The sequence below is a fragment of the Vanellus vanellus genome (genome assembly GCF_965231255.1).
Source record: "Vanellus vanellus genome assembly, chromosome: 27".
Classification (NCBI taxonomy): domain Eukaryota; kingdom Metazoa; phylum Chordata; class Aves; order Charadriiformes; family Charadriidae; genus Vanellus; species Vanellus vanellus.
Genome location: NC_138932.1, coordinates 3583943 through 3596868, shown reverse-complemented (window position 1 = coordinate 3596868; position 12926 = coordinate 3583943). Strand labels below are relative to the sequence as shown.

The following is a 12926-nucleotide window of genomic DNA, read 5'->3' as shown; positions in this document are numbered from 1 at the left end:
GCAAATTGAATATAAACCACAAATTGAAATAATACTACTTTGCTCTTTCTGAATTTAGCTGGAACTCAGATCCCAGAGGCTAGATCTAGTTTTTCTAAATGGAAATGGCTGCAAATAAGGGTGCTTGTAGCTCAGTTTCAATCACAAAATTGTAGAATTTTCTAGGTTGGAAGGGACCTTTAAGATCATCGAGTCCGACCGTTAACATAACACTGCCAAACCACCACTAAACTGTGTCCCTCAGCACCATGTCCACCCATCTTTCAAACACGTCCGAGGATGGTGATTAAACACCTCCCCACTTCCCTGGGCAGCCTGTTCCAATGCTTGGCAACCCTATTGGTGAAGAAATTTCTCCTAATCTCCATCCTAAACCTCCCGTGGCACAACTTGAGGTGGTTTCCTCTTGTCCCATCACCTGTTACTCAGGAGAAGAGACCAAATCCCCCCTCGCCACAGCCTCCTTTCAGGTAGTTGCGGAGAGCAGTAAGGTCTCCCCTCAGCCTCCTTTTCTCCAGGCTGAACAACCCCCGCTGAAAAGATGATACTGCTTCCATAAAAAGGAACATACTGTTAATTTCAAGCAGTAATCCTAGCCCTCTTTGCGCCAGGTCAGGCCGTAAACAAAGTGCTTCTGTTCCTGGCATCCAATTGGTCTCGGAGCAGGGTAATGACGTTTCAAAACATGCTTCTTATTAGATGAAGCAGATGATGATGATGACCCGGAGTACAACTTCCTGGAAGATCTGGATGAACCAGATACAGAAGACTTCAGAAATGATCGTGCTGTGAGAATTACCAGTAAGTCCTTTGGCAATCCCACCTCCTTTCTTGTTAGGATTAGTAATTCATTTTGAAAAGTGAATGTTCTGTTGCTTTCCTAAAGCTGTTCAAGGAAGTATGCGTATTTGTTTTAATTGGCCTACACTGCAAAATCTTTGCAAAGTTGGCTGTCGGTGAATAGATGAAAGCATCTAGCCAGAGCTGCTGTGCTCTCAGATGCACCTTTACTCCATAGCCAAGACTAAAGAATAATACTTGTGTGATAGTACGGTCTTTCATAAAGCTTCAGCCAAATCAGAATTGAATGCTTGCCTAATGACTTGAATGTAATGAAATTTTCTCTGAGTCCTTACGATCTTTGAGTTAGTTTTATAAACATACATACCACTTCTCATCTTCTCAATAAGGCGCGCTTGGTTTATGCGTTACTACTGGTTAACATAACTCTAAAATTAATTCTGAAAATTAGTTTTTGTATATTTTTGAATCAAAACAGTCTCAGCTGAGGTTTTTTGGGGCCCAGCATTCAAAAGGGATATAATACCAGCGGCCTTTCCTTCTTGATCCTCTCTTTGCAAGCAGGGGGTTTCCCTTTGCAAGAGAGAGTCCTCAAATGACCTGATACTAGGACAGGATTGCTAAATGCTTCTCCGAAAATGAACTTTTCATACTTCTTTTTAATTTTACTTGCAGAAAAGGAAGTGAATGAACTGATGGAGGAGCTGTTTGAGACAGTAAGTGATACATTGGGTATAGCACTGAAGAACAGAGCTTTCTTAGATCTGACATGAAATCTCTAAAGCTGTGAAGAGGTGGTCTCTGTAAGATGCTTAGTGCTGACCATGCGCAAAGGACCCTACCATAAAAGTGTGGGTTTTAGCCTTGAGAAGGAACGTATGTAGGAACTTCCTTAAGCCCGTGCGGAGATTAATGTCCATGCTAAGAGGATCATCATGAGCTTTATTAGCTAAAGACAGTTGGTGGTAACTGTACTACTCGAGCTTTCTATTCCTGACTGTTGCTACACATTTGCTGTCAGTTTCAGGACGAGATGGGTTTCTCAAACATGGAAGATGAAGGTCCAGAAGACGAAGATAATGTTACTGAGTCACGGCCAAATTTTAATACACCACAAGCACTAAGGTAGGATCATTTGATTATGGTTGTAAAATTAAAAAAATAACTACTGCTCTGTTCCGATGAAAAGCCTATGGTTACTTTGCAGCTGTGCTATGTCAGCCACCAAAGAAGTAATGCCTTTTCAGCACAGGCCACCTTTTTGAAAGCTCTGAGCCATTTTTATTTATGAGAATGAACATTTAACTTGACCCTCTTTTTTTTTTTTTTTTTTTCTCTCTGCCACCTTTCACTTTACTTATTGTGATGCATCTGAAGAAGATGATGACAACAATGAAAATGTAACTGTTCGGAAAGAGCCAGCAAGAATGGCTGCACTGAAAGATTGGTGCTGGCTGTTCTGTATCATAGCCGAAAACAGCTGAGGTCTTTCAGAAGGGTGATCTTTTCCAACAAGGCAGCATATTTAGTGGGGGATTCTGTTCCTGCTGCTTTAGTCTCCATGATACTATCCTCTGTATTTAAATTGTGTTTATTTCTCAAATCTGTCCACATATCCCCCCCCTTATTAGACTAATTCTTCTGAAAAAATTGCTTTACTACCAGCTAAGTTGCTTACTTCAGCTGTTAAACTAACAATAGTTTAGCGGAGCAGGATATTGCATGACTGGCGATCATACTTCAAAGCGAGGGGTAGACAAACAGTGGATACTGAGGCGATGCTGCTTGTGTGATCAAAGCTCTGTAGGACCTGTGCAAAGAAGGTCCCGACCTCAAAGTGATAGCCACTCTAGCTCTCTTAATTCTTGTGCCTTATTGTTAAGGAGAGGGGTAAAGATCACTTACTGCCCTTACTTTTTTTTTTTTTTGATGGCAAGAAACACATGAGGAGCTGGTTTTGACTGTCACTTTATCTTTTAAGTAAGTGGCTTGGATGTAATGGTGGCCTTTTCTAAGGAAAAAGGCTGCATAAGGTAGCTGAGGCCTAGGTCTGAAATGACTATAAAGTTTGGAAAGTTGGTTTTTGATGATTTTTGGTATGGATTATACTTGAAACAATGCCTTGAAGAGGAAAGGGTCGAAAGTGTTTCTTTCTGTGTAATACTACTGCTCTGTTTAACTAATTAAAGAAGCTGGCTAGAGGTGAACTGCGGTATGAACGGTGTCTCCTTGTTTATGGGGCAGATCAGCTCGAGATCAAGCTGTATCTGTTTGGGAAAGGAGATAAAATGAAGGCTGGAGTTTCTTGATACTCTCTCTGGGATGAGCAGTACCAGAGGGGAGTGCAGCAATTCTTAAACCAGCTACAGACTGAAAGCAGGGAAACTTTATGTGCTCTCTTATTATTTGTATGCATTTGTCTTTGATAATGGCTAGTTGTATTTATTTTTCTTTGGTTCTCCCAACTGTTTCTTCCCCAGTTTTATATGTATACAAGATTGTTAAAGTTGTTTTGTGGCAAAATATCCATTTGCCAGGTTTATTGTTATTTTTACGATAGAAGCGGCATGGAACAACTTTACTTATAACTGATGTCAGGCCTACTACAGGAGTGAAGCTGATAACTAGCAGAAATCAGAATATTAACTGGTGTAGCTAAAATAAATAAAAATCTATCATAAAACAAGGGATAGTTGAAGCTGGTTATGAAAGGACGGTAATATGTACATCCTCTTTTCTGCTACAGGCGTAGCTCTTGCTATAGTATCAGCAGAAGTCTAGTAGAGTACTCTGCATAAAACTAGGTAATACTTTTTTTTTTTTTTTTTTTTTTTTTAAAGTAACAGCATTTGAGTCAGTGTGTGATCTTTCTGGAGACCTTTGTGGTAAAATGCCACTCATAATACCTTGGGTTCAGACCTTGCTGATGATACAAGTTAAATAGGATTGGCTCTAATGTATTTTAGATTATCTTAGATCCTGACTGCTGTTGCTATTATCTGAGTACTTGAGTGGAACCCACATGGGATATCTGGGAATGGTGAACAAGACTGTTAACTGTCTGTGCTGGTTTTGGCTGGATAGAGTTAGTTTTCTTCACAGAAGCTAGCACGGGGCTGTGCTTTGGATTTGTGCTGGAAACAGCGTTGATAACAGGGATGTGTTAGTTACTGCTGAGCAGTGCTGACACAGAGCCAAGGTCTTTCTGCTCCTCATGCCGCCCCACCAGCGATGGGCTGGGGGGCACAAGCAGTTGGGAGGAGACACGGATGGGACAGCTGACCCCAGCTGCTCAAAGGGATATCCCATACCATATGATGTCATGCTCAGCAGTAAAGCTGGGGGAAGGAGGAGGAGGAAAGGGTGGGGAATGTTTGGAGTGGTGGAGTGTGTCTCCCCAGTTAACTGTTACGTGTGATGGAGCCCTGCTTTCCTGCAGATGTCTGAACACCCGCCTGTCCATGTGAAGCAGGGAATGAATTCCTTGGTTTTCTTTGCTTGTGTGTGCAACTCTTGCCTTACTTACTAAACTGTCTTTATCTCAACCCACGAGTTTTTTCACTTTTACTCTTCCAATTCTCTCCCCCCTCCCACCGGGGGCATGGTGCTTAGTTGCTGGCTGGGGTAAAACCACGACACTGTCCTTGGAGTATACAGTTGAAGCATTGCATCCCAGAACTACAGCAGTGCTGTGGTAGAATAAATTTATGTGTAAGTCAACTGTATGAATAGCTCTGTTTTCAAGTTGAAGTATACTGTCAGAGTATTGAGTAGTACAGGGATGATAATTCTTAAACTGTGCATCCCAGATACAGAGTAAAATATTCTAAATAAATATGAATGGCTATTAAATCATACGTTTATTCTATTTCTGTCTGCCTGATCTCAAACAGATTTGAAGAGCCTCTGGCCAATTTACTGAATGAACAACATCGGACAGTGAAGGAACAGCTTGAGCAGTTGAGAATGAAGAAGTCCTCGATCAAGCCACCTCAAGAGATAGAAAAATCAAAACCTCAAAATGAGAAGCCTCTCCAGAGCCTTGTTCTGGACAGTATGCAAAGAAAGAGGCTCCAGCAGCAAATGCAGCAGGTAATAAAGTGCTACCTGGTCTGACCTAGTGAATATTTGCTGTATACTCTGGGGGGCAGGGAAGCCAGTGGTACAGCATGCACTTTGGCTTTCTTAATTGAAAAAGCTACATTTGAGGCTGGAGCTTTAGTGGGTGATACTTACATTCCCGATCCCACACTGAAAGACACTTTGAATTGAATTGAAAGTAGAGCGTATTTCTTGGCATCTATATTGTTCTCACGTGAGGTAGATGCCTTGGCCGTGTCTGAATTCTGACTGCAGTCTGTCAAACTCCTCTGTTTTCACCAACTTCTTTATTACTTTCTAAGAGTATTACTCTTGATGTAGTTTGGATTCTATTTTTCCTCCTCCTACCACGTAGAACTGTGTGGAAATTCAGCTTGAACATTTGAAAGGCTGCCAGCAGCATAGATGAGAAGCTGTACTGAGAGAGTCTTTTTCCATATCCATACAAAGTTCAAGAGGACTTCTCAAAACTTGAAACTTACCGTCAACTTGATGTCAAAGTGCACTGGTTTTGTGTGAACTTGATACAAGTCGTGCTGAGTAATTTTTTTATTATTCTGCATACCTCATACAGGGTTATGTCTTGGTCTGTGACAGCAAGGAGAGGACACAGACCTCTGAAACACAAGCTAAAGAAATAGATCTTGCATTAGACGTGTAGAGTAAATGACTTTTTAAATTTTTCAGCTGCAATGCAAGATGTATGATGTTCATGTGCATATGGGAAGTTCTGATAGTTGAAGTCGTTGTTTCTGAAGAAATACTTTAGTATTTAATGAGAAAAAAATGTCCTTTCTGTATTGATCGTTATGTTATGAGACTTTGGCACAAAAGCTAGGAACCTGCCCTAAAGCTTAGACAGATGTGTTCAAAATATGTGTAAGAAACTTCCTGCCAGTGGATACTAAAGTTTCCCCTCAGTTTTCTATTGCTTAAAAGGTTTTTTGAAGTCAGAATGTGATTTTTGGGGTGCTCAGGAGATATTTCTTCTGCCTCTATACTTATGCTTTCCAGTTTCTTGGATTTCTGATACACTGAAAAAAACATTTGTCTGATTTTATTCTTCAAGCATGTTCAGCTTCTGACTCAAATCCATCTTCTTGCAAGTTCCAACCCTGCTTTAAGTTCAGAGGCCAGTACTACCAGGATGTTTTTGGTAAGGATATGTCTAAAATCAGAGCTACATGAATTTTAATGATTGCTGGTCACTGGAGATATTCAGAGAGCTTAATTGATTTAACTGATCCTATTAAATTGAGAGAGACTACCACTCAATAAGGCAATGATGTTGTTAGCCTACTATGAACGTGCTCAGTACTCGGAGAAATAATTCACATTGTGCTGACTAATAACAGTGCTTTGAATTGGCATGTCTTTGAGGGTTTTTTATTGTTTTCTTTGAAATACTGAAAACAAAGTTCAAAAAATACAGTTTCTGTAATTAGTGAACATTCTGTGACCTTGGAAGGTTCTGGAAAATGGGGGAATTAAAATAAATAAATAAATTCCTCTGATTGTTCCTAGATTTGTAATGCTCAAAAGTAAGACCTGTAACACTCTACTTTTTTATGCCTGTCACTTCCCCAGCTTTTATTTTTTGCATTACTGCATTGCATGTATTTGTCACCTTCCATTTGAAGGTACGTTCTCTTAGCTTTTTCTGCGTTTGACTTTGCAGAGTGAGCTTGGTAACTTTGCTCGAAGCTCTACGCTCCTTCGTCAGTCATTCAATCCTAAATTTCAAACGATGTTCCAGCCATGTAACTTGAAGGGAGCACTGCAGCTCATTGAAGATTTTCATGCCCAAGTCCAGGTGGACTGGAGCCCTCGCAAAGCTGTGAAGAAGAGTGGTACGTACTAGAAGGGACGAGAGGTGGGAAGATGTTGGCACTTTATGGTCTACCTTTTGGCAGCTTAAACTTACAACATGTTATATGGAGCTGTTGACTTTTGTTTGACATCATAACCCTGCCGTTTATTGTTCTGCATTGATGGTTTGAGCTGCAGAAGTCCATCAAGAAACTATGAAACTGGAAATAATTGTTCCAAATGTGTTGGTTAACACACATCAAGGAAATACTCCTTTCATTGGAGTATTTTAGTATTTTGTTGGTTTGTGATTTTTCTGCTATGTAGAGAGTGAACTCACTTGACATAAACAGAGCTTTTTAAAAGTGCTTTTTTATTATAGAGCAAAAGAAAAGATGGAAGGGGAAAGTAATTTTACCATTTGCTGATGTAAACTTAAGAGCAAAAACTAGAAAATATGCAAGTTCTAAAAACCAGGGAGAAAGTCTCTCTCTTTGCAGTGAAGGGAGTAAAAGAAACAGTGTCTCCAAGAAGGCACTTATAAAAAAACATTATTTGTCCATGTATATGTCTATCCTTATCTGTTAATTCTTTTCACAGGCAGTGAATTTCCATGTTTGCCAAAGCAAGTGGCATGGATTTTGGCAACAAGGAGAGTCTTCATGTATCCAGAGTTACTGCCAATATGTTCCTTGAAAGCAAACCCTCCCCGGGACAAGATTATCTTCACCAAGGCAGAGGACAAGTAGGTGCTTAGAATTATTAAATAATTATTGAATAAAATGCGTACAAATTAGACTTACTTGTTAAGGAGAATTTCTAGGATGCAGTCTTTCAGGATATCTGTGTATTGTACAACAGCACATCCAAATAGCAATCTGCTGTACTGTCTAAAAGACTTTATCTTTTTTTTTTTTCCCCTCCTTCCTTCCTTCTTCAGTTTATTAGCATTAGGTTTGAAACATTTTGAAGGGACAGAGTTCCCAAAGCCTTTGATCAGCAAGTATCTCTTGCCAACAAAAACTGCCCACCAGCTTACAGTGCGAATCAAGAATCTGAACATGAATCGAGCCCCTGATAATATCATCAGAGTAAGTGTTGCATTCAGATTGTGATTTGGTCTTTTTCAGATTTGTGTTTGTTATACAAGAAGAGATGTACTGTTTGTTCCAAGGACATTTTTGTATACGTGGTGACGCTTTCTTAAAAGAAAATGCCATCCTTTTATTAGCAATGAGGATTTCTTTTTGAAGACCTTATCCTCTGTACTTTGCAAGTGCTTATATTACTATTTTGACTCTTTAGAGCCCAGCGCTTGCACACAGTTCTAGTACAACTGTGGCTTCAGTAATCCTGACAAATTCATACAAATAAACTTTGAGTAGTGAAGCTTAAACAAAAGTGCTGTGTCCAGTCAGGCTGAAGGTCCAGCTGGCTAAATATCCTGTCCCATATGCTAACGGCCACTGCTGAAGGGAGAATAAGAACCAGAAGCACTTAAAGCAAGTATGCCTGCACATCTGCTAGGACTTCATGCTTGCTTTCGAGAGAAACCACGATGGCGGTGAGCTCTTGTTCAGCCTTTATTATTCTTTTTTAATGTTTCTGTGGGTAGCGCCTTATTAAAGTAGCAGTGATGAGAATTGCTTTATTCACATGAACACTTTTACAGAGCACAGTCCTTATCCTACATCCCAGCGGTTACCGGACAGGTGGTCTGACCGCAGTCATCTTGTGTTGCATTCTCTCCTGTCTCCACGTAGTACTATAAAAAGACAAAACAGTTGCCCATTCTGTTCAAGTGCTGTGAGGAAATCCAGCCTAATGAGTGGAAGCCACCTGTGGAGAGAGAAGAACATCGCCTGCCGTTTTGGCTAAAGGTAGTTTCTGCTGTTCTTCGTCCAGCATAGGGGGGGTTTGGTGGTGGTGGTGGTTGGTTGATTTCTTCGGGGATTTTTTTTTGTTTGGGCTTTTTCTTTCTTTCTTTTTCTGTACAGCCTAGGTCCAGAGTGGGTTGTTTGGTTAGCCTACAGCTCTGAAGTCAAAAGGCAGTCTGGTTGTATTGCACGGGAGCCTGTGTTATCCTGAGCCTAGCTCGTTAACGTAGCAAGAACAGTAGTGCTTAGCAACATACTCTTGGTGCTTGTCTGCCCAGCTGCAGCACAGGATTGAAGTTATGCACACACAATGTGTGTCGTCACGTCCGTGTTTTGCTACATGGGTGTATTTTATCATTTCTCTGGTTTGATGTGTTGATTTTGTTATTTGGCTTTGTTAATTTGTTTACCAACATAGTCTGACCCGTGCCTTATGGTTAGCAGTGTTGCAATCTTTCCCAGTGTATTACAACCATGAGAGAGGGTGTGTTCTTCCCCCTCAAAACCTCACCTTCTGGGAGGAAAGAAGAAAGCTGGGGACTGGGGTGGCTTTTGGTAAGGTTATCTTCACCTGGAATATGGCTGTTGTTTTCGTTACACCCACGTCTCACGCTTTTTAAGGATTCTTTCTCTGAGACTCTTTGCACAAGACTAAGTTGGAGGTGCAGTAACTGTGTTTGTGAGTCAGGGAGGGAGGACTGTCCCCGAGGAAAGAATTGCACTCAGATGTCATAAAATCCAGTTCTCTTAATCGCCCATTGTATGTCATTGTTACAGTGAAGCTTCCTTCCCACAAAATCTTGTATTTACTAAAGGAACCTTTATAAAGCAGTTCAGTTCTGTTGTTTCTGTCAGACTCTGATTCTTTTGAAGGGTTTGGAGTAGAACTCATTAATACAAAGTAATGTACAGCACTAGAAAATAAAAAAAAGGCTTCAATTTCAGAAGCAAGTTGCTGTCTGTCACCTTCTGTGGTGCTGTTTGAAGGTGGTAACAGAGGAATAGCCTATGGACTGGACTAATAAACTCTTGTTCCCTTTAGGCAAGCTTGCCCTCCATTCAGGGAGAATTGAAGCAATTAGCGGAAGATGCCAGGGAGATGCCAGGTTCACCTGATGCAGAATCTGTCTTTTTGGGGACAGGAAAGGAAACTTCAGACGCAGAATATGATGAAAAATACCCTCTACTCATGCCAAAGGGACTAGTACTGACCTTAAAGCCCCTTGCCAATCGATTCTCTAGGAGAGCATGGAGAAGGCAGAGGTCTTCAGCTCTAAAGCCTGTCCTCATTCGACCGAGTCCTTGTCTGCAGCCCAGTTCCAACACTATTAACATCCAGAAAACTGTGAAGTTGTCCCAGTCAGAAGCTCCTCCCAGCAAAGTTATGGTTCAGATTCCTCGGCTAATCCAGCCAGCTACAGTTATGCAGACGGTGCCGGGAGTGCAGCCTTTGAATGTTCCAGCAGTGGTAGGAAGTGGGGATGGCTTGGAATTTCAGAATGTGCTGTCCACTTTGCATTCAGACTCCAGACAAGCTTTCTCAGCTGCTGTACCACCAGCTCTACTGTCCTCAAATCCAGTAACTCTTCAGCCAAAACTGATGTTGCCAGCTTTGGCTGGAGCAAAAATACGCAAGCCTTGCGTTCGTAAGGGATATCAAAAGAAAAAAGGGACAAAATCTGCCCCATCGATAAAGACTTCGCCTTTGATTCAGCCGTCTCCCGTCATCCTCACTGTACCTGCTACCACAGTGAAAGTGGTCAATATAGGCAATGGTTGCAATATGATTCAGCCCATAAATACAACAGTTGGTAGAGGCACTCAGGCTATTCCAGTGACAACCTTATTGGTAAATCCATCTACTTTCCCGTGTCCATTAAATCAGCCTCTAGTGACTTCTTCAATCCCTTCGTTGTTAGTCACTTCTAACCCTGTGGGTCTTTCTGCATCATCTGTTGGTGAAAATGAAGAACAGCTGAATCTGGTTCCTTCCTGCCCTGCCGGAAACAACAAAAATACCTATCCCACAGTAGAGCCCAAGGCTGAACCCCCAGAGCTGTACGTTTCATGCTCTGCCGTCTCCCCCAAGAAGGAGTGTAGTACAAATCCTGCCACTTCGAATAACGGCAGTCAGGAAAAGGTAAATAAGAGCGACTGCTGTAGCTGGACTGTGGTAGAAGGAGATGAGAATGCTTCAGAGCCACTGTCTGTGGACCTTTTGCCTCATTTAGAAGATCCAGATGAAACAGTGAAAACCGAGCCTGAAGATTCAAATGATGCTAGCAAGGAAGTAAATCCAGTACAGAAGAGGGATCTTTTGTGTGGTGAAGTGAAGGAGGAATTCATGCTGGATCTTGGCCAGGAGCTGAACATGGAGGCTGCGTGTTCATGTTCAAATGACCTGAAAGAGATTAAAAAGGAGCATACTTCGTGTGAAGAGAAGGGAGAAGAAGAACGACGGGCTTTGCAGTCATCTCCTCAGGGTGAACAGATGGATGCAGGTGGTGTTGCTGGACCACAAGTAAGCAATGAGTCTCCAAAGAATCTTTCTTATACAGCAGATGTTGAGGCAGAATTTAGTAGTCCGCTAGGAAGACCAGAGGATTCGTCCAGTATAGATGGCCAGTCTGTTGGGACACCAGCTGGCCCTGAAGCCGGAGGAGAGAGAGAAGGGCAAGAAGAAGAGGAAGAAGACGACTTTGATGATTTTACACAAGATGAGGAGGAAGAAATGTCATCGGCCTCAGAAGAATCTATTCTTTCAGTGCCAGAACTTCAGGTAAAAGCAAACAAAACTTTAAGAAACTTGCTAATGACAAATATCAGCATCCTGAAACACCCTAGTGGAGTCAGGGCAAATCACCATTTGAATCCAATTGGAAGGATGGACTGTTAACTATATAATAGCATGGTATTGTGCTGTTTTACAGAGAAATTGCACACCATGTTTCTTCTGAGAAGATTTTAAGTCCAAACTAAAAGAATATCTTGCAAATACACAACTTTAAATTCTGCAGAGTTGTAAGGACTTCCTCAACTGAGGCTGTTCTTTAATAAGAAGTGAAAATTGTTTTCCAGGTCACCGTTACAGCAAGCCTTTAAGAACTAAGATGATAATTAAGGATTCCCTTCTAACTTAAGGCTTTTATAAGTGGCAGATTCTGAAATTTAATTTTGTGCGTGATACAAAAATAGGCAGTTCTGGTTGTTGTTGAGTTCTGTCCCTTTAGTAGAATCCTCTAGTTGGTCAGACGTTGATATGTGAAATTGGCTGTTAGAATTATGATGGAGTGAGCTTGTTGCTGAATGACATTAAAACAAACACTGAAAGAAAACAATGTGACGTTTTGTTGTTGCTTTCTAAGGAGACAATGGAAAAACTTACTTGGCTTGCAACAGAGAGACGTTTAAGCCAAGAAGGAGATTCTGAAGAAGAGAATTCCCAGGAGGAAAACTCTGAGCCGGAGGAGGAGGAGGAGGAAGAGGAGGGGGAAGGAATAGAGAGTTTACAGAAAGATGATGAAATATGTGGTGATATATCTGAGGAACCTAAATCTGCTTTCACATTGACAAAGACAGCCCCGCAGGTGGAAGCTCACAGAATGCCAGCAGGTAAGTTCTGTGGGTTTCTTTAGACACAGGGCATGGGGAAATAGAGGTGCTCTCTGCATTAAAAGCAAAACAATGGGGAAGCCGTATCTGGGTTTAATTTCACTTAGCGTAGTGATGCTTTTCATCTGAAGATTAAATTTTGCAGCACAGTCACAATTCTGTAAAAACGGTTCTTATCATAGAAGCCCTTGTGCATGTGAACCGAGTGTCTTCAGTCTGTTGTAATGCATTTATGCTTCAGAAATTTGCAGGTCTGTGATTTGTGTCAGCTCATACCCAATACCTATATAAGAACAATATTAAATAGTCAAATCTTTGCGAAATTGAATTTTGTGTTATAAGGTCACGTTGAGGTTGCAAGTGGTAGATGAATTTGAGCAGCCAATTAGACCAACAGATTCCTAATCTAAAGACATAAAAACCGTGATGTAGCAACTCTTAGTACACTATTTCGTTCTCTATTATGTGACACCAGTTATTTATATGTGATGTTAACTCTATTCATGTAAATGATAAGCTAAGAGAATAATTTGCAAGTGTTAACAGCCAGCTCTGATGCTCGTATCTTCTCTCTGTTCACCCACTATGCTTTTTTTCCCCCGGTGTGCGGGAAATGTATCTATTAGTTCTCAGTACATTCTAGCTGAGTAACAGCTAGCACGGGTTTGTTGCTGTATCCAGAGATTTTTCCCGTTGGACAGTATAAAAAGAAATAGCCAATTTAAA

The 12926-nt window shown here is 41.2% G+C and overlaps 1 protein-coding gene across 2 annotated transcripts in view; it reads left to right on the top strand.

Annotated features, from left to right (window-relative positions):
• LOC309681949 (GON-4-like protein) overlaps positions 1 to 12926 on the top strand; it is a 29291-nt gene that overhangs the window by 9342 nt on the left and 7023 nt on the right. For both annotated transcript variants that reach the window (XM_082495937.1, XM_082495936.1), the window contains exons 11-21: positions 700 to 801; positions 1477 to 1517; positions 1823 to 1926; positions 4695 to 4893; positions 5972 to 6058; positions 6581 to 6752; positions 7312 to 7456; positions 7652 to 7802; positions 8475 to 8591; positions 9631 to 11367; positions 11954 to 12200. In XM_082495937.1, the coding sequence (XP_082352063.1) occupies positions 700 to 801; positions 1477 to 1517; positions 1823 to 1926; positions 4695 to 4893; positions 5972 to 6058; positions 6581 to 6752; positions 7312 to 7456; positions 7652 to 7802; positions 8475 to 8591; positions 9631 to 11367; positions 11954 to 12200 (3102 nt within the window). The remainder of the gene's footprint in view (positions 1 to 699; positions 802 to 1476; positions 1518 to 1822; positions 1927 to 4694; positions 4894 to 5971; positions 6059 to 6580; positions 6753 to 7311; positions 7457 to 7651; positions 7803 to 8474; positions 8592 to 9630; positions 11368 to 11953; positions 12201 to 12926) is intronic.